The sequence below is a fragment of the Epinephelus moara genome, chromosome 8 (assembly GCF_006386435.1).
Source record: "Epinephelus moara isolate mb chromosome 8, YSFRI_EMoa_1.0, whole genome shotgun sequence".
NCBI classification, from domain to species: Eukaryota; Metazoa; Chordata; class Actinopteri; order Perciformes; family Serranidae; genus Epinephelus; species Epinephelus moara.
The window spans coordinates 38,543,945-38,566,252 of record NC_065513.1 but is presented as its reverse complement, the minus strand read 5'-3'; the positions used below and the strand labels follow the sequence as shown (position 1 = coordinate 38,566,252).

Below are 22,308 nucleotides of genomic sequence, written 5' to 3'. Positions count from 1 at the left end.
CAACAAACAAACAAACAAAAAAAGACGAATGGACTCTCGATCACCTCAGGTCAAGAGAAAAAACAAGTCTAAACAAATCTCCTGTAGCCGTGCCAGCAGCTCCGTGGGGCTTTAAAGATCATTACCAACCAGAGAGCAAAATTGGACAAATTAATAATAGAGTTGTTGTTTTTTAGATCCTCGAATAAATTCCCACAAACATATAAACATTTAACCTGATGGGGAAAACAGAGAGAGGCAAGGTTGACTGAATCAGAGGGGTTTATCAAACACACAGAAGCGTTTCCACATGTCCGATAACTGTCGTATTTATACAATAATCTAAAAGCCTCTAAAATAAACAGTAACATCTGCGTGTCATAGTTTCACTTTTGTTTCATTATAGTGAAAAAAGGCACAGAGTCATAACTTGGATAAAAGCAGACCAGCCAGATTTTGAGACTCGGCCTTAACAGCTCACTGAGTCTGACCCTCAGCACAGGAGCACCACAAGGTTGTGTAGCCTCGCCTTCTACTTCCTCTATTCCTGGGAATCCACATCACAGAGGAAACTCATTTCAGCCGCTTGTATAACTCATTCTTTTGGTCACTACCCAGAGCTCATGACCAAAGGTGAGGGTTGGGAAATAGATGGACCAGTAAATTGAAAGCTTTGCCTTCTGGATCAGCTCTTTCTTCACCACAACCGTCCACAGCACCCTCATAGCTGCAGATGCCGGACCAAACTGCTGATCCATCTCACGCTTCATTCTCCCCTCACTCGTGAACAAGACTCTGAGATTCTTGAACTTCCCTGTTAATGTGGCGATGAATGGTTTCACTTTCACTGCACCTGACATTCGGCCTCTCTATCTGTGTCCACAGTACGCTCTGCACTCTCTGAGAGTGTGGTGCAATGAAAAATCGAGTTGTATATTGATTCAAATGGCGCTCCTAATGAGCGTTTCAACTCCAAAAATAAAAAATAAATACGGGCAGCAGATGTCGTTGTGGCAGGCCGAAAAATGAATGAAATGTGTGGGGAACCCTGGTTTCTGTCGATGGAGCCTGGTGGCTTTGAAGAGGACAATATAACAGCTTTAGTTTTCTGTCACAAAGAACGGTCAGATAGGTAGAGCAGTAAAATAATCTTAATATAGCATACGCCTAAACTGATGTTGATTCTTTTTTAGGTGACATAACCTACATCACCAACCCTCACCTATGGTCATGAGCTCTGGGTAGTGAGTGAAAGAATGGGATTGCGGATGCGAGCGGCCGAAATGAGTTTCCTCTGTGGGGTGTCTGGGCTCAGCCTTAGAGATAGGGTGAGGAGCTCGGACATCCGGAGGGAGCTCGGAGTAGAGCTGCTGCTCCTTTGTGCCGAAAGGGGTCAGTTGAGGTGGTTCGGGCATCTGATCAGGATCCTCCTGGGCGCCTCCCGCTGGAGGTGTTTTGGGCACGTCCCACTGGTAGGAGGCCCCGGGGCAGACCCAGAACACGCTGGAGGGATTACATATCTCATCTGGTCTGGGAACACCTTGGGGTCACCCAGGAGGAGCTGGAAAGCATTTCTGGTGAGAGGGACGTCTGGGGTGCTTTGCTTGGCCTGCTGCCCCCGCGACCTGGCCGAGGATAAGCGGCTGAAAATTGATGGATGGATAATCTACATCACTTTTTGATGTATGGGGGTTTTAATTTGGAAAAACAAGAGAAAACAATTGGCAAGTAGAATGACTTGAAACATCAAGTCTGTACTTTTCATCTCCTTAGATTTAAGACTTCTGAAGACATTTACAAAGGCAGTTCTCAGGAACAATAACCCAAGGACAAAGTTTTATAACCTGTGATTCAGACTGTTTCAGTCCTGTTTCTAAACTCCATTATGAGGCAGCAGCAGTTCTGTAACTAAAAACTTGTTTCGTAAAATTCAATTAAACTCAGGTTTTTCCAGATTGACTAAATCGTATAATGAATTCCTTCGGTAGTGTGCATTTCAAAACCTGTTACACATGCAAAATACAGATGGTAGAAATTATTCCCAGACAGAAATTAAACAAGAAAACTTTTTTGTGTGTGCTGAAAATCGGTGAGATTTTATTTGCCCTGGGCTATGAGATACAACCACAAAGACACTGTGCAAAGAAAGCAAAGATTAAGTCACACTTATGGAGAGTCGGCAAGCACATGTTACACAAACAAAAAATGATATATATCTGCATGTACACAGTATATTGCCAAAAGAGATCATGCTACAAACAACATATAAACCAATAAAATGAGGGCTCGAAACTAACACAGGAACACAAACACCTCAATCCAAATAAATCAAAATATACGGTTATATTCATTGTCATTCAAATCAAAATTTGTAATCTCATAACACTGTTTTCTCTGTGTATTATCCGTTGTTTACCGTCTTTAGCAGTCTGAAAATCCAGCTAAGACGTGGCTCTTTACAATCTGTTTGCAACAGGAGCGACATGTTTTCAGACGCTTTAAAAAGCTACATTTAGCTACGATAGATGCTGGTTTTATTCAACAAGACAAGATGTTTCCCGTCGACCTGCAGCCTGAAACGCTTCGTTCTGAGTGAGAAAATCATCACAACAAAGTTCAAAGTTTCTTGTCTGACACAAGTTGAACGCATCAGAGGAAAAAGATACATGAAACACATGGACATACCTAAATAATGTGCCGCCTACGTAATGTAAGGTTACATTTCTCTTTAATGAAAACAGTTTTTAAAAAAAAAAAAAAAAAAGCATTCAGCATATATGGCAACCTCAAAGTTATTTTTTATTCATCAAGCAACAACTGACATTTTGTTGTGCTGGCTAAGATATATACTGGATACAGACCTAGGAAATAGTTTACACTCTCAAAAGTGTTCGCTAAGCCCCGCCCCTCGTAATAACTATTGTGTGTCAAGCTTCTTATAGTATTTAATAAAAACTGGCAGATTTACTGTCGCAATGATATAATAAAGCAGGTTAACATTTTGCTAATATAACTGCTGTCGCTGGCAGATTTCATCGGCTAGCTAATTAAGCTAACGTTAGCCACGTAAGTTGGTTGAAAAAGCTGTTTTCAGTTGACTCATTTTTAAACTGAGAATCCTGTAAAAGTTTTTGATAAGCACTTAATGGTTAAATAGATCTGTCTCTCAATTGAGTGTTAGCTTAGCCTGGCCCATCTTAGTTACTCCTGTTGCTATCGTCATACTTTTCAATTAAAAACGATGAAAGATTTAAATTTAAAATACTAACCATTTTTTAAATAATGGGGTCCTTTTATATCAGACAAAAGAAGGGATTCTCATTTCAAGCTAGTGACTGAAGATTTAGCTGAAAGGCCACTGACGCAAGGAGATTTCTATAGCTAGCTTATAAAAGCTAATGTTAGTTTTGGCAAGTTGGTTAAAAAAGCTGTTTCCAGCCGACTCATTTTAAATTGAGAATCTTGCAAAAGAGTCTTTAATAAGCACTTAATGGTTAAAGAGACTTAAGAAATGGTTTTCATTTTCAAAATATTTGTTTCTCTTAACTGAGTGCTCCCTTAGCCTGGTCCCTCGTGGTTACTACTGTTGCTATTCTCATAGTTTTTTTTTTAAAATTCATTTGATTAATTTATTCCTGTTAAATAAAAGCAGTGGCAGATTTAAATTCAAAATGCTAATCATTCTTTCAAAATAATAGCATCCTTTTATATCAGAGGAAAGAAGGGCTACTCATTTCCAGCTGGTGACCGAAGATTTAGCTAAAGGGCTACTGACACAAGCAGATTTTATCAGCTGTAGCTGTAGCTAGCTAATAAAAGCTAGTCTTAGTTTCGGCAAGTTGGTTGAAAAAGCTATTTCCAGCAGACTCATTTTAGATTGAAAATCCAAAATGCAATGTACACTTAATGGCTACATCAGAGAATATCATGCTAAAAGACAGAAGCTAAAGCTAACACATCCCAGGCAATAAGTTAGGATCCTCACCCGCCGATGATCCATATAGACGACATGAAAATAAAAGAATGCATTGTTCTTGTGCTGCACTGTAGAGCAAGACAGGCCTAGTGCATAAGACTCTCAGTCTCAGTACTGATGGGCTATGGCCTAACAACGATAAAGCCTCTGGGGTTAACAGTCAATATTTCAGGAGATCCGGTGTAGCCAGCAGATAGGCCAAGACTTCCTCATCTGTGCGCCGCTCCTTGTCTACAGTTTGATTAGCAACTTGAGACAGTTTCAGATGACATTTTGACTAATCTTTATAAACAGATATTTGTATATAAACACAAATAAATTGGACAAAAAAGCTTATAAAAATCAACGTCAGAAGATTGCGGATGGGTTCTGAGGTTGTATTTCGGCCAATGCGTTCTGCCTCTTTTGCTCTCCACGTGGAGCATTTACCTGCAGGGAACCAGAGCCCTCTCGAACATGAATGGTCAATACTACTCAGACTGCATGCAAAAGCGTGCACGCATAAGCAGATATCTGTTCTAACCTCAAACTGTTTGGCTGTTGAGTTTACAGACTTTCAAACAGTACGTTTCATGTTTAATGCTGTAAGAGAAAAGGTGTTCAGAATGAGTTTGGCAAACATAACACAATTTTGTGTATTTTAAGTTTGGCTGGAAGTGTTTACTTCCTCAAATACACTCACAAGCAGGAGAGAGCTGCTAACGTTGGCTTGAGCTGTGGTAGTATCCTGGAGCAGATAAATCTATTCTTGCTGTCTTGTTTTTGGTTTTGGAGAGACACCACCCTCCAAACTCTTAGTATCTCACCACAGCTACAACATGTGGAGAAATATGAAGCTTGACGCGTTGGATCGGCTGTGCCTAGTTACAGTTGCTAGGCTATGATTGGACAATCGCTGGTTGGGGGGAGGGGTTTAGCAAACAATCTAACATTTGGCACTGCACGAGGTGAAACTACGAATCCCAAAATGAAAAACTTGTTTGATTGCCTTTTTTTTTTTTAAATCACCAGTGGCTCTCCAACTTGGATGTCCTTGGCTAAACATTTATTTTTATTACACTTTTTTTTTAAATTTTTTTTATTTTATTTTGATGTTAATATTTACTTTTCTAAAAGTGCAAGCAAGCGAGTACAAATCAAGCAAAGGCGCGTGTAGCATGACCAAATCTTTTTTTTTCTTCCTTTTTTTTCATAGAGATTTAAATTTTCTTTTAAAGCACAGAGTTGAAAAATATACTAAAAATTTGTCTTAAAAACAGGAAAAAAGCAGATTGGTATTGCTGTAGCTTATCGATTATTAGTAATACATTTCCAAGCTGGTAGGAGAAGGTGCGACAACACACACTACAAACAGACAAAGAGGACAAATGAAGTAAAAATCAAAAAAATACAGATAATGAACCTGAACAATGGTGATGGAAGATATTGTCCTTTTTGTTTATAAGTGCTAGAATCGACATCCTCTTGTCTCCTCACTCATCGTCGCTCTTGTCCGACTGATCCTGCAGGAAAAAAGAGAGATAAATAAAGAGCATTAAGACCGAGGGAGATTATCAGGCTGAGGAAGAGATAGAGGAGAAAGCGGAGAGCGCAGTCTCATGAAGGTCTACGGTCTGGTGAAAGCATCAACATGAGGAGGTGAAGGTCAACAACCTGATTATATCAACATCCTGAAATAAGAAAGATCTCCAGAGGAAAGAGGGTCTAAAGGTGAAGCCCTGTCTTTCAACCTCTCCTGTCCAGACTGTTTGTAGGCAGACGCTGATGAAGAGGAGCAGCGAGGACATTTAGAAAGGAAGGAAAGTTCAGTTTTTAAATCTGTGGTTCAGCTGCGACAGAGACTTTTCTTTGACACTGTGTCTAAAGGTATCAAACACCTACTTTTAATGCGTTTTAAGACTTTTTAAGATGCTTTATATCAAATTTAAGTATGATTTCTGGACCAATCATTGTTTTTTCATTCAAGCGTTGCAGGTAAGTATAATAAATAAATAAAATTAGATGTTTGTGGCATTTAAGACCTCGCAAATTCAAATTAAGGCTATTTAATTAAGCAATATCACACGAGAGGGAGTGCTGTCGTGCTGAATATCAGCCAGCTGAAATTTGCTAAGACCTACGACTGTGAGTGTGACCTTGCATTTATACGACAGTTCTGCATGCGCCATTTATTAGTTGACAGTAAAAAGTGACAACAGATTATGATTTGATGTATATTTAATGATTTACTTGGCTCCCACAACACAAATAGTTTGCAACTGGACTCTATTCCTGCACACCAGCCTGCTACTTTGTGTAAGCTTGATATACATGTTACCACACCTTTGTTTCATCCTACATTTATCTGTATGTTTTCGTTTATTGTGCAACCAGTGAAATCAGAGCCTGTGATGCAGACGAGTTAACAGCTTGATCAGACAGGACGTTGCGGCATCTTCTGATGTCATATGAGCACACGTGGAGATGTGCAGTGAGGTACCAAGGCTCCTTTGTGACGACCATTCATTATTTAACTCAAATGTTATTTGTTGAAAAATGTTCCTCTCTGCAGTGCAGTGTTTGTTACGATGTAAGCTAATTGAGGATAAACGTAATTAACTGTTTAAAAAACCTGCAAAGCCTAATGATACATACATAGTTAACAGTCCCAGCGCCTCCTGTCCAATTAAACTGCTTGGTCATAATCAGCTGTCGCATAACGACTTTTAAATCCCAATATAAATAAAATTTAAATAGGCTTTTCAAGGACCTGCAGACACCCCGCTTTAAACACACAACACAGAAAGCACTGTAACTGATAGACAGCTGGGGAAATCACTCACTACACTTAGTATTCACGGAGTAACATGGCTTTTGGCCACACTCTGGTGAAGGTCTTATTTTTGGCTGAGCTGTTTACATTAACCTCAAACACCCTGCAGTTTAGTATCAGTGTTGGCATGAATAAAAACTTGCCTCCAGTTGCCAATTTGTGCTGAATATTGATGACAACGTAATGGAGGAGAAAGAATGCCTGATCCCTATAGAGTTAATATTCAAGTAGTATATCGAGATGTATCTGTCATGCTCTTGCCTGCATTTAAACCACACAGCGTGTTGAAAATACAAATGAGACAAGTACTGAACTTAAAGCTACACTTACCCTTCTGGATATGCTTTTCTTTGTTTAGGTTAAAATGCTATTAATAAGCTGATGGCACACTAAAATGTAAGTGAATTCCACCAGAAATAAAAACTCATAATTATACCATTTTCATATGGCTCTAAGAAAACTCCGACCAATCATTGCATTCGGACAAATGCAATGATTGGTCGGAGTTTTCTCCTGTCCTGTCTGTCTCACCACGTGGAGGCCTCCGACTGACGTAACTGTTCGCATAACTAGGCTAAGGGCTAACCCCATCAAACCAGCTGTTCCCAGCGTCCTTCTAGCGAACGTCCGCTTGCTGGACACGTAAATGGATTACACCTGTAGAGATCCACTCACTGAGGAGTGAGGGACTGCTGCGATCTTGTGTTCACTGAGACATGGATGAATGGTAACATATCAGACTCCGGTGTTGAGCTAATGGGGCTAACACTACATAGAGCAGACAGGGAGGCTGCATCATCTGGGTTTCTGAGTTTTGCGTTTGAGTTTTTGACTGTGAAATGTTGACCCTTTTCATCTTACTATATGTTCTCTCTTATATGTTGCACAAATTGTTTTTAAATATTTTGGGTTTTTTTTTTGCTTGGGGTATGCCAAATGTCATTTCATTTTTGTGCTGCGCATAAAAATGACGAATAAAGAAGTTCAGTTCATAACGTTATATCATATATAACGTTATGAACTGAACTGAACTTCTTTATTCGTCATTTTTATGACACAGCATCCAGTTGCTAATGGCTAATGTTAGCCTACTGTAGCGTAGCCTCTGAAACATTAACGTTATCTTCCTTGTGTGTTTCCGCTTACTAGCAACGTTAACGCTACTATCTAACGTTAGCACTGTAACCTTATTCTAAAACTCATCAGTCATCACTGACTCTGGTTGAGTTTTAAAACTCCGGGGTTGTGTTTGACTGTCTTAGTTGTAACGTTACATTCGCTCTCCTCTTCGTGTATCTAACGTTACCTTGCCAACGCCTACGTCTATCATAGATGTAATGAGGATGTAATGGAGGAGGGGGGAGTAGGTCGTTGGAGGGAGGTGGAGTTGCAGGAGGAGGGGGATGGGACTTTGGAGGGAGGCGGGAGTTGTGGATAGGGCTGTGTGAAATGCAAGAAAGGTAAGAGTAGCTGTAAGTACAATTCTGAGGTACTTTACTTGAGTATTTCCATTTAATGCTACGTTATACACTCTGGAGGCAAATATTGTAATGTTTACTGCACTACATTTATTTTCTAATATTTTATGCTACGAATGACTTTATTGATCCCATGATGAAATTCACAAGCTACCCAACAGTGTTTATTATTTAAGACCTCACCCAAAATACAGTATGTAAGGTTGGTGCACAAATATATGATTAAAAAAAAACAACCTTCCAACTTGTTGAGTCCAGTGGAAACATACAATCAGACTCTCCAAATCAAATCACAATTCAGGTGCTAATCAGTCATATTCAGCCTGGCTGGTTCCATCATTACAGCATCTGAAAATACTTTATTTGAATTAGATATAACAAGTTAGAGGCCTGTTTTTTAAATCTTGGCGATGAGACTACGTTTGTGATTAGATTTGTTTCACAAGTTATGCCAGTTTCATCCTTAGATTGTGACACATTCAAAACCAGTTAAATATCTAGAAACATTTACACCATGTAGGCTTTCAACACCCTGCACACTGATTTATTTTCAAATAATAAATATAAAAATGTATAGTAAATGGCATAAAATTAGAAATATCAACTATTTCATTTTGCTTTTTATGTTGTATTTTTCTGGAAATGATCCAGATCTGGCAGACACTGGTCTGTCCCTCTGCGCCTATAGCAGACATGATACTATATTTATCTCACTCTGTCAGTCTCTGTGTTTTTCTCACTGGTTGACCTTTTCACACACATACAGTACATTAAACAAAACACTAATTAAGAATGCAATTAGAACCTGAGAACTTGCCAATCAATAGGTCCTTCACAGTGATGTGCAGATCGGGTGGTTTGAGTGAGCTTGGTAGAAATCTTGCGGGCCATTAAGTGACAAAGCAGCGTTGCCATCTCATCACAGAGAAAAGGATATTACTACTTCAGGAATATGAGGTTACACTTACAGTGTGAAAAGGCAGATTGAAACTGGGATGAAATCTGATGGAAAAACTCCAGCAGACACAAATGTGAAGGAGCTTTTTAAGGTGTGAAAAATATCAGAATCAGGTGTGTTGTGAAAGTAGATCTACAATAGTTATACAAAGCTCTCATATTTCCAACTAGATGAGACGGTGTATCGTCTCTATGCAACAACTCTCTCTACCTCCGCTCTGTTTGCAGCTTTTCAGGATTTTTTTGTGGCTGAATATAATTTGTAGCTTCTTAAAATATGAATGAGGATAGCGATAGTGAGATACTGGCTACAGTTGCATTTGGAGTAGACATGAAACGGCCAAAAACAAAAACGTAACGAGCATCAGATGGACTGTATTCATAATAAATACGCCACAATGATACAAGTATGCAGTGCCAATTAATCAGTCAGTATAACCATTTTTAGATAGGAGTTGTGCAAATTTGCAGGAAAGCCCAATCAGTCTTTTTTCAGCACTGGCAGTATAAAAACAAAATCGGGGAGTGCAGCAAAATGCCGCCTGCCTACTTTTGTTTATACAGAATGCGCCTTTTTCGGGGCAATGGGGGGCGTGAGCAAGTAACAAAACGTGTAGCTCAGCGTGTGACGTAAACAGTGACGTGGGAGGGAAGCCGTGGGTAGTCAGTTCTTTCGATTCTCTTGTAAGTCGGCCCATTCTTGACCGTCCCCGTTATCTGACGGTTAATGGCCTCTTCGTTTGCGAGGACAAGGAGGGCGCACAATTCTTTGTCTCCCCAGTTGCTCATCTTTACAGTGTCTGTCAGGTTTGCGTTTCCCTCTTGCTACTAGCTGCTCATGCCTGCTACTAAACTAAAAGGGTTCCGCCAATATGACTACCCTACGAGGCGGAAAATTGGGCACCTCGGATCAACTCGCCAATCCGGCTCTGTGTCTAAACGCTCGCAGCTTGACGGCAAAACGGCCCAACATTCGCTGAAAATCTGGCAGTGTAAAAGGGGCTTAAGGATGTGTGTGTGTGGGTGGGGCATAAGCACATACAGCAAGGAGTGGCAGCCCACTGTCTGACACCGGCACACTGTGAGGACAGAAACAGAGGGCTCAGCAGTTGGAGTCCCTGCCGCAGCAAGGGAACACGCCGTCTGAGATCACTTTGACTTGACCAGCGGACATCACTACAAGGTGACTGGCTGTAGAAACAGGTGACGTGCTTTATGTTCTCAAACCAGCCACCGGCCATTTGACCTGAGCTGCAGGTGACACCATCAGCCACCTTGAGTCGAGCTCAGATGGCCAGTTCACACTGCTGCAATGTTTCTCTGCAACGTTCTAAAACAGTTTTATGTCGTTGCGAATCTTTGGTCTGAACTGAGCTTAAGAGCACCCATAGAGGGAGTCTGAGACCTAAGAAGCCAACAGCTGCTCCACTGTACATGTTGTGCATAAAGAACATGAACTACTGACACTTTAGATTTAAAAAACACACACTGGGATCAAAGTACAAGTTTGTGGTAATACAACACTAACAGGACACAAAGTCACCCTGAGCGAACCTCCCCGACTGCACTGATTTATGGTGTGAAGGATAAATGTAATGCAGCACACGTTTGACAGAGATCAGCAGCGACAGTAAGTGACAAGTGACATTATTCATTCTGTGCCCCACTGCTTTTTATTAAATCTACAGGTCGTACCAATACAGCACCCACTGAACTGAACCTGAATATATCATTTAGCGCGAGAATATACTGTAGGAAAATATTACAGTTGTAGAGTTTGCTTTTATCACTGACACTTAGAAGCTCTCTGATGTGTGGGAGACGGCTGAAGAGGATCTACTAGGAAATTAATCATAGGAAAATTAGGACGGTTTGAAGAAGAGGATAAATACAACTAGAAGGCGTGAGTACAGTAAAATACAGTCATGACTTGGCTTCATAATAGAATATTCAATAACATACAACCCACATGCTCAATTAGTTATACTACATGGGTGCGTCCCTGGATGGATTTGATTTCATTTGTCGACCTTTTCCTCTCGTTAACTTCTGGTTAAGATCATTCTGTGTTGCATGTCCTTTGCTCTTTTCCAGCTTATGGATAGAATTGTTGTAATTTCCTCAGCTTCATTATTCCTGGCTGTGCCTCTCCAAACACTGATTGAATTATCAACATGAGCTCTTGTAGCGACATCATGTTTAACAGCCCCATTTTTGTGTTTCACAGTAAATGTTTGGGATGACCCTGAACAGTGCTGCAGTTTTCACTTTTTTTCGTCATCCACTATCAGTTTAACTGAAATTAATTAGCAGCACCTGGCGGCCCAGGTGCAAAACAGCTGCTAATTAGACGGCTGGAAGGAAACCGACAGGACATTCGATAATGAGGACCAGAACTGAGATCCAACAAGGCTTGTTATACAGCTCTCAGTGTGCCATTTCTCATTTTTCATCAATTTCCAAGGCTGTAGTCGACGATATTATTAAAATGATCAGATAGTGTTCATTATGGTCAGTGTCATATGAATCTATTTCTTTCATTTGCTTATTAAAAATTATAACTGCTGAGCTTAAAACAGTCAGTTTAGCCTTTCCCTGACTAAAAGATCACTGAGTCATGACAGTAAAATGCAGAGATGTGGAACCACCTACATTGTCATCCAGGTCTTCGTCGCTGTCGTCGTCGCTGACCACCGGCTTGGCCTTCCCTCGGCTTTGCCTCTTCTTGCCTTTGTCGTGGCTGCGTGCCTCCTTACTCAGCTTGATCTTAACCCGCACAGACTTGGCTGAATGAATCAAGCACAAGGAGAAGAGTAGAACTGATTTAGAGTCCTTCACATAACTGGTTTTATCATCATTCGCTTAGTCAGACATTAAATTAATGTGTGTGTGTGTGTGTGTGTGTGTGTCAGTATGCAAATTAAGGTTGGCAATCATTTGCATTTTCATTTAATCCAATCATGGTTACTGGAAATCCCCGATAAGCAATCCAATCACTGGGGGCTGTGGGGAGTTATGTCACAGCATGCCAGTAAAATGCCAGGACAGATGACTCCGTGTTAGTGTCAAATGAAAATTTAACATCGTGTGTTTGGGGATATTATGGTGAACATTTTATTTAAAATATTAAATAAATCGTATTCAAAAAGTTAACTACTTTGATGAGGTGCTGGGTGTTGATACATGAAAAGAGAGGGCAAACTGGTTGTTATAATTAATTTATAAAGTACTTTGCGCTGTGTAACAGGGCCCAGCAGGCGCACGTGCTGCTCTACCAGAAACATTTCTAAATGCACAGTAGGGGACAGATTCTAGAGATTATTTTAATAACATCTTTGCTGTTACTGATAGTTAGTTACTTAACCCTTTAAAAATGGACATCCCGCGGACAGCGGACAGGATTCTGTTTAAATCGATGTAAAAAAGAACCATGATAGCAGAGCATTCTGTCTTTTTGCAGCAGAAAGCTAAGGCTTCTCTACTTTATGTTACCTAACCTTGAGTGCATTTCAAACATAGTATTTCATAGTAATAATCGTAATTTTCCCCTAAAGGCCACTGGAGATCGTTGTTTGCATAATCCTGTATATATGGATCTAAAAAAAGAACCCTAGTAACTAGAACATTCATTCTTTCTGCAGCAGAGGGCTAAAGCTGAAAATACTCCAGTGCCGCCGCACCGCAGTGCGTCATGACACGTGTCAAGTGCTGCAGCTTGTTAACAGGAGACCACACAATCATTACTACCTTTACTGAAAGATCTGTACCTCTACTGATTTCTCACCTGAAGTGAGGCAAAATCTTTTTGGCCATGTTTTTTTATAACTTTGGGACTGTGGATCGTTTAGCTCGGGACATTTATCGACCTGAACAAGTCTCTTATTCATTCTTTGTCAAACGAGACAACAGCATTCTCTTTACTCATCCACGGGTTGTATTTGTTTTAAAAGCCCAACGTGGGACAGGAGTTGAAAATTAGCTGTAGCTATAACTCTATACGCAGCACATCAGGTCCATGCTTTGTAATGAAACTATGTTAACTGCACTGTCCCTATTAAATAAACAAAAAATTCAAAATTTAAATTCAAGCAGAGGAGTCGAACTGCCACGGGAGCAGAGAAGAAGAGCTGCTACAGGAGCCGGTATGTACAAGGAGAGAGCGAGTGGCGGAAAAGTGCATTTAATTCCGGGAGTGGTGAGGCTGGAAATAGGACAGTGGTGTGAAGTGCTGTGGGGTGGCGCGTCCAGCTGCCACTGGTGTGGGATTGTACATTGAAAATAAAGGGGCATATTTTTTGACGGATGCCGCTCAGCGCCAGTGTGTTTCGGCCTTTAAGGCTTCTGTCTTCTGTGACGTCATTGTGCAATGTCAGGGCTTGACGCTAACTTTTTTCCCAAGGAGCACATGTGCTCCTAAGTTGAAAAAGTAAGGAGCGCACAAAGAACTTTAGGGCCACAATGTAAATTGATCAAATAATGTGTTTTCCGTAATAAACGTGATGCAAATAGACATTTACAAGCAAAATTATTTAATGAATTTGTATACAAAATATACAGAAGGGTAAAATCATCAAGTTTTGAAAAAGTATTGCAATTTAATTTTGTCTTTAATGTTATTATCTTATATATATTATCTTTGCAATATGATTATCTGATATAATGTTATTACTATCCTAAAACATTCTCCAGGTCCTCTGAAACTCTGCAGGACTTAAGCCTCTTTCACACAGAGCTTCCGCGGCGCCCACCGCGGGGTAGGGCACAGAGGACAGGATGTGGGGGAGTACAGGCTCGTTCAGGAGCTACTGTAGCTATTTTTGTCAATAAAAAAATATGATAATCATTATCATATTTTTTTATTGACAAAAATATAGTGCCCCTAAATATTTTTTACAGTTCGCACACACCTATTTTTAGTCGCAAATGCGAGTGAAACGCTCACACTGTCGAGCCCTGAATGTTACGTGTGGTGCAAAACTGCATGATAGTGCCAGAGAAATGAATAATGAATCCATCACAACGCCTTCGCACTCTGCTCATTAATAATGAGACTATCTCAAAAACTAAATAATTCACAAAGTTCAAATAACTTATGGAGTATTACGGAATATTTTGTTTATGTTTCTAGGTTTCTTTTTGGATCAATAGGTTTTGTGTTTTTATTTTGTAAAATATACAATTTTTGTTTTTTTGTTTTTTAGTTTCAATACATTTATAATTACTATGGAAGCATTTGAAGATACTCCAGGATGTCACAAGAAGCAAAAACACCAATGTGGGCACTGGCAGTACATTTCAGTTAAATTGTCTTAATATTGGTGTAGGAAAAAACAGTCATTACTGTACGATGCAATCGCCAATAGACACAGGCCTAATGTCCTAGAAAAGGTGTGTTTTACCCTCAGCCTCTGACTCATCCTCGTCATCCTCATCCTCATCGCTGTCATCATCACTCTCGTCATCCTTGGCAATCTTCTGCCTGGCACTCTTGAACACAGACTGAAGGACAATGGAGTCCTCATATATCTGCAGGGAGATAAAAAACAACACTGAATGAAACAAACAGTTCCTCGAAAAGCATGAATGAAATATATTACTGGGAATATAAGAAAAGCCTGCTGGGCAAAAGGTGGATGTTAGAGGGGATAATGAAAGGAGGGGAGGCAGAGAGGAATGGGAACAGAATAAAACCAGCAGGCATGATGCTAAAAATAAGAGCAAATTGCTTTTATTATTAATTGATACCTACTCTTTAACTACAGGCAGTGGTCATTCAAAAGTAAAGACAAAAATACACCAAAGCAATGAAACAAAGCTCTGTCCAGAAAAATAGGATTTCTTTTTTGCCTCTGTCTCGGACACTTTTTAATAAACACAAGAATTAAAAAGAAGAGAAAAGCCTCAAGGACGAAGCCAAGCCCCCCAGAACATTACAAAAGAAAACAGCCAAGGAAGAAGGCTTCTTATAAATTGTTTGAGCACAACTTGAGAGTGAAACCCTGCAGACGTCTGGCTCTCCATTACACAGGGTTTAACACCATACAAAGAAAACCAGACGATTAATAAGAGGACGGGTTTCTGACCTGGGATCCCTCCAGGTTGAAGGTCTGGGCATTGTGACAAAGCAGCATCACATCCCTCTCCAGGTCTCCCACCCCTCTGTATTTATGGCTCCTCACACGATCCTGTTGACGGAGACAACAACAGCTTGATTCACACTCATCTTTCAGCTTCTGTGAGCCTTTAACTAATGAGATATTCAATGTGTTTCTTTACTTTTTCAAGACTCAAAAATGATGTAAATCTTTCTAAATGACACTTGCAATAAAGGTGATTAGGGCTGCAGCTAACGGTTACTGTTACCAGCGGTTAGTCTGCTGATTATGTTCTTGAGTAATGAGTAAAAATGTCAGACAATAATAAAACAAATAGCCGTCACAATTTCCAAAATCCCAAGATGACATATTAAAATTGCTTCTTTTGTTCTGAGCTCAAACCCTCAAAAATATTTATGAGTTTCCAAAACCAAAAAAAAGAAGGAATTTTAAATGAAAAATAACTGAAATAATTAATAGCTGCCAATTAATTTTCTGACAATCACCTACTACTCAGCATACTAAGGATGCTGTTCATCTTTTAAATCTTCGTCTCAGACAATTTATTATATATTTTATCAATAAAAGAACACTTACTGTCGGGGATGTCTGCTGTTTATTCTGCATCTTTCGTTTCTGCCCTTTGGCCCCACTTATCATCATCATTACCATCCCATCTTTCAGTCACATTAACAGCCAGGTCATGAGTGAACACACCTTGATCTTTTTGAAGTCCACAGGTTTCCTGATCAGCTCGTAATATTCCGGGAGCTCCTTCCTGGATGGTAACTGGACAAACACCTCGCTTAGTTGTCTTCCCGACCTGGTTACAAAAAATAATTTCACATCATTACTGAATTCGCACTCGACCCTGTTTACAAGCAAATCATGACTTAAAACTACTTTTTAACTTCCCAGAATGTTTGGTGTCAAATTTTCTTTATATTAACAATTACGTATTCAGAGTCAGGGCTTATGAATGTAAAAAAAAATATCAGCTGCCTCAATTTGAATCTACAACAAAGGAAAATATTTCTGCTATACTACAATCAGGTGCGATTGCTCTGAGACAACAAGGGAGGCTGAACTTCCCCTAAAATTTCATAGAAGAAATGCTCAAATATGCACTACTGAATTTACATTAAAATAAGAATTTACATTGCATTAAACGTGCGCTAGGATGCGTTTAACATTATGACTATGATGTTCAAACGTCAGCTGTTTATCACCAGTTTTCAAACGCGACCTCCCTGTCAAACATTCTCGTGTCAGCACGGTGGACGCGGAGCCTCCAAGCATTCCTATGAGACAGCGCTGAGCAGGTTTTTTTCATGCAGCAAAGCGAGACGGTTATTGGATAAATGTGACAAAATGGTCACTTCCAGGGAGGCTCAGTTTCCCTGGGACCTAATGGAGCGGTAGGCGGGAGAGGACGCTCGGTGTCTGCATGATGATTGGAGGAACTGTCTAAAAGGCTGAACCCCTTTGTGATTGACAGCGCTTTGGAAATACACATCGGCATCATTGCATTTCGAGCTCAGTCCCATGGGGACATTTGTGAGCAGAGTCTTCTGACAGAGTGCCGTCCGGAGTTCCTTATTTCCATAAGCGATAGAGCTCATTTTCACCGTTAAACCCATGTGAAAATCTTTGAGGTGTGTGTTGCTGTGGTTCTGAGTGTGGTTGAAAAACAGCTTCACTTAAATGTTCCTTTTACAAGTTACTGCCTCGCTACAATATGACAAATTTTATGATGTAAACTTAAAGTGAGCTTCCCCTGTTTGAAAGACCAGCAGCCGCCACTGACTACAATATAAGATCAAATTAAACTTTAATGGTGTTATTAAAAGACGTCTCCAACTTCTGAGCCTCAGCCACACCAAGAAAATACAGCAAAAGAATTTAAGTACGTCCTATGTCAACAACTGAGATAAAAAATTATATTATGAAATAAATACAATTAACGAGAAAGGCAAAAACATTTATGGACAGTGGTGTGCACTGCTGTCGGCCACTGTGTCTTTATTTTACAACAAGTTGAGAGGCAACAAATTCTACACATAGCAGCTTTAAATGACAAAAAATCAAAAGCTGCTTTCACACTGCCTGTTCAGGGTGGGAATGTTGCTCTGTTATTCCACCATGCCATTCTGTACAAAACATATAAACACAGGATCGGGGGCAATGTCATTCCACTGTTACACTGACAGCAGAGTAGTTAACAGTGCTAAATTGACATCTCTGTAAAATGACACTAGACGCTGACGCTGTTGTGTTAAACGTCATGCCTCTAATGCTTCAGGGAAGCAGGCATGCTGTCTAAAACCGCACACTAGGGCAACATTATGCCACTGCTGGATTTCCTTTATAGCAGTATTGCGGAATCACTAATTAGAAAGTGGGTAATGAGACTTGTGCAAAATGAATTACCAAAGTCTGCTGTCATCTCTTAAGAAAGATCAGCTAAAGCTTTCTAATAACACAAACACTCAGTAATACAAAGAAAGAACTACAACAATCCTTAAAATGTGAGTTTCCTCTAACTTTAAGTCCCAGAACTTTTCTTGGTGCACTAATTGCTATTTTGCCTCTTGAAGTGTGCCACGTTATATCTACTTCTATATATATGAATAATGCAGCACAATAAATAATAAAGTGTTTATGCTTGGGGCCAGGTTGGCTCTTTCAAAGTTAGCCAATGTAAACAACAAGCAACCTAGCACACAGAAAGAATTGTAATATGGCAACAAGAGTGACGATAAAGTAACAGAGAAGCTCATTCGAGCAGGATGTTGAATAAAATACACAAGCCCAGATAAGTCCCTTGGTTCTATCTATTTATTTTCCAGACACGTCTACACCAATGTGTAAGCTCCATACCCTGAATACTTAAAGGAGACTGCCAGCTGTCAATTGAGGGTAACTCAAAGTCAAAGAAGCAGAGCAGTTTTTTTAAATCATAAACTAAATTAATTTCATTTCAAGGTTCATCTGAGACAGTATGTCAGTTCACAGCTGCAAAATCTAACCATCCTTGAGTCATTATCCTCCTGCCAGGCTGTCACAGAGATAAAGATTGACAGAACGGTCTTTAACTGCAATTTTCTCCAAGAGGGAAATGGGAAAAAAGAGACAACTTAGTGAGGAGAAATGAGCCTTTGTGTATTCTACATCAAATTTCTTGTTTCAATAATACTAACTGCTGCTCATCTGCATTGCTTCCTCACACGAAATATCCTCTACGCTGACACAAATGTCTCACACACTCAAATTATTAATGTGTGACTACTTTATTAGGAGTTAAATCCTGCTTAAATAGACTTCTGACTGTTGTGTTTTGAGACTTAATTAGCATAAACAAGACAAGAAGACACAGGAAACCTGGAGGCGACAGAAACAGGCCTCTGACTGGAAAGGAATTCAAATCCTCAGGCCTGCTGGGAAAAGCTGTGCAAGTCAATTGAATAAGAAATACTGCTCTCACACTCAACAACAGCAATGACAACAAATCCTACCTTAAATATGCAGTGATTAATTCATGACCACTAGAAGGCAATATGTGAGTGTAGAGCTCCCAACATACAGGACATAAACTAAAAGCCACAAGTTAAAGTGCATCGGTTTATCTTTATGCACAAAACACCAAGACAAATTCCTTATATGTGCAAACTGTCTCTGATTCTGATGCAAACTGATTTAATGTCTGTACACGTTCAATTTATTTATTTATTTCTGAAAGGACGAGGATCAGGAATCCTAAAATGCAGGAGTGGAAATTCTTAAATCTGTCCCAGTCCAGTGAGGTGAGAGGAATGCCAGAGCAATGATTGAGATGCTCTGGGATGAACAACCATCAACTGGGAGAGGAAAGAATGTGACTTCTGGAATAGCAGGTAGCAATTTCCTGGAAAAAGCTTCGGCGTTGTATCAGCCAGTGCATATTTGAGTAACGGGAACACAGATGCACATGTTGTTTCGTATTACAGAGACGGACTGACACACGATTTTGCACACGGGCGAAAAAAGAGAAAATGCACACACAACAGGACAGACCACACAAATACACTCACAAACTAACTCTGAGGAGTGTTGGACTGAAAGAATCCCAAAGATGTTTATTAAGCTGAGCTGTTTCAAAGACATGACGTCATGTCTGTTACCCCGCTGACCACGGAGATATCTGAACTTTCCACTGGATAATCAAAGCTTGCCCTATTTTCTACACTCTCACAAACAGAGGTACTTGTTTTGCACACAGTTTACTGTACAAATGTCCAAATTAGACTTAAGTCAGCTCATGAACTAATTCAGTTCCAGAGGGGACAACACTTGTCCATCACAGCAGAGACCCGGGATGGCCCAATTTAACACAATTGTCAGTAATAGGTAGCAGTAGTGCCACCTTTTGGCCAGTCTCTACACTGTCTATACATGAATTTGACGGCTGATTTTGCTGTTGCGCTCTCACAGTCAAACTGAGCACGTTTACACTGACAGAGGAAGCAGAGATGTTTGGGTTAATCGCAATCGGTGGTCGCTCCCTCAGAGAGATGAAGGTATCAGTCCTGAAAACACTAATCTGGAATTGGTCATCATAACTCAGGCTTTACGGAGAATCAACACGAGGCTGTGGAGGTCGGACAGAAGCAGTATGTTGTAAGTGAAAGTGCCGAGTGGAGTCGCTTATCAATCCTAGCAGGAACTACTTAATTTATTCATGAAATTTAGAATCTTCATGATTTATTGCACCGTTACATGATGAAATGCAAAAATCTGAAACACATAATACTGTAAGGAAACGTATGTATTCACATACACACACTGGCCTTGTGTAGACTGATCGCTTAGCCAGTCCTTTGCCTGCAGGCTGCTCATAAGGTCAACATGAGGATTTAACAGATATATATTTAAATAAAATTGATGTAATGAAGCAGAGGCGTGTGGCTTTTACTTTTTTGTTTTATTCCAAAGTTCCAACCTTTGTCAGTTTGTTGTTGGAGCTGCTGACGACAGCATAACGCAAAGCCGCTGCTCAGACTGGATTAGATTTCATGTAAAAGTTTTTTTTTCTATAGATAATAGCCTATATTTTTACACAGGATTTCTTGAACAGATTTCTTGGCAAAAGTGCCTAAAAAATAAAATATTTTATATACATTAAAGTGCTTTCCGCAGGTTTACAATAGAGGTGCTAGCAAGGTACTGTCTACCTTTGAGTGCAACATTCATCTACACCCCCTTACCAGGCCAAAAGCGGGTGTTACTTCATATCTTTACTGCCACGTTTCAAAAGACGCAAGTCACCAGCACAACAATCCATGTCATTACGCTGCAAGTTGTAAAAACCAACAAGATGTAAATAAATCTGCTTACCCATCTCTGTAGTTGATGACCGTATCGATGATGGCGTTCATTTGCTTGGTGAGTTTCGGGGGGTTGGGGGAGAGTTTCTCAGCTGGTGGACGCCCACGTTTCTTCTTGGCCTTGGAGCCTCCGTCGTCTCTGCTTGATGAGTCCTTGTCCTGACGTCTCTTGCGTTTGCGCTTCTTAAGCCGGATCTCCTCCTCCATCTCTTCCAGGTTTCCATCCTCGATAGCCTGGAGTCGAAAAGGACCAGAGCAAAGACAGGGTTGATTCTCACTTTGTCCGCATATGATGAGGATCATTCAAACAGGAAATGTGTGAAATTAAGGGTTTTCAAAGGCAATGTAGTATCTTTAACTCTGATACTAAGCTCTTGTAGTCATGCTCCTAAGCATACCTTTAATTTCTTCAGCAGCAGGTCTCTACACATTTTCTTCTTTTAATTAGAGCCTCTCTGAACTCCAGTTACTTACTTCCAACATATTGTCACCTGTCTCAAAGTTTCTCTGTCCTAATCTAGTTTTCCCTGAAACACCTGAACCACAGTCAATAAATAGATCTACCAGAGCCTCAGAGGTCTCTCCAGGGGAGCGTGTCATAGTGCATTTGGTGTGAGTCACTGGGTGCCTTTAGCATCAGGCTACAATAAAAGCTTCTGCATTAATCCAGGCCAGATCTGCTGACTATGGATATTAATTTTGCTTGTTGTGTTATTTAGTCAATCTAAAAGTCATGCTGTCAATTTACATTACTGCAGAGTTTGAGTACCATTTACTAAAAACTACACAGCCCAGCTGTTCAAGGACATTACTGAACCTTAAAAAGTAAACTATATATTTGTGACGTATGTTTTAAGATTTATGTCTTCAGTCAGAACAAATGAGCTTAGGGCTGCCAGCCACAGACAAGGGAGGGAAGTCAAAAGGTTTTGAGAGATGGACTAACACATTGTTGATTCCCTGATTTATACTCCAGCAGACTGAAAATAAACAAAACAAAAACGGAAAAAGATATTTTGTTTCAGACAAAAGAAAGTAAAGTGTTGAATGAATGGCAGTCTTGAATATAAACAATATGAGATTACATCGTCCACTGTACTGTCCACTGATTTAATGACTAAACAAGTGTGGCGTTCCGACAGGTGCTGAGATAAATCAAATCAATCAGTATATAACAAAAGGTAGGAAATAAACAAACTCTTTAAACAGCTCTTTGAAGCAACCGCGGTTTGTTCTTTCATAGCTATTAGGGTCAATAGATTCCACAGTTGAATAAATACATATTGTGTTGTTAAACAATCCACAGCAGTTGCATTTATCAGTGTATTTGTTTATTTATCACTGAGAAAAAAAGATTAAATGTCATAGATTGATAGATATACTCAGACTTTACCCGCAGCCACTGTTTTTCAGTCAGCGTGTCGCTGTAGTCTACGTCCCGACGACAGCGCGATCCCCGTCCGAACATCTTCTCCTCCTCCTCTTCATACGTGAGCCGTTCGACCTCGGCTTCGTCTTTGATGATCCAGGAAGGCAACTCGTCCTCCTCCATGAGACGAGGCTTACGCTTTGGGTTCCTGGCGTCCTCGCGGCGTCGGTCCATGTCCATGCGCTGACAGAGGACAAAAAGGACATGTCAGCAGGTGGG

The 22,308-nt window shown here is 40.2% G+C and overlaps 1 protein-coding gene across 1 annotated transcript in view; it reads right to left on the bottom strand.

Moving 5' to 3' along the window:
* Positions 1-2,733: 2,733 nt before the first annotated feature.
* The window catches only part of smarca2 (SWI/SNF related, matrix associated, actin dependent regulator of chromatin, subfamily a, member 2), a 67,661-nt gene continuing 48,086 nt past the window's right edge, over positions 2,734-22,308 (bottom strand). Inside the window, exons 28-34 of the mRNA XM_050051808.1 lie at positions 22,054-22,272; positions 20,671-20,894; positions 16,015-16,120; positions 15,286-15,387; positions 14,602-14,728; positions 11,855-11,988; positions 2,734-5,457 (exon numbers count right to left, since the gene is read on the bottom strand). Of these exons, the coding sequence (XP_049907765.1) occupies positions 5,428-5,457; positions 11,855-11,988; positions 14,602-14,728; positions 15,286-15,387; positions 16,015-16,120; positions 20,671-20,894; positions 22,054-22,272 (942 nt within the window). The 3' untranslated portion in view covers positions 2,734-5,427. The remainder of the gene's footprint in view (positions 5,458-11,854; positions 11,989-14,601; positions 14,729-15,285; positions 15,388-16,014; positions 16,121-20,670; positions 20,895-22,053; positions 22,273-22,308) is intronic.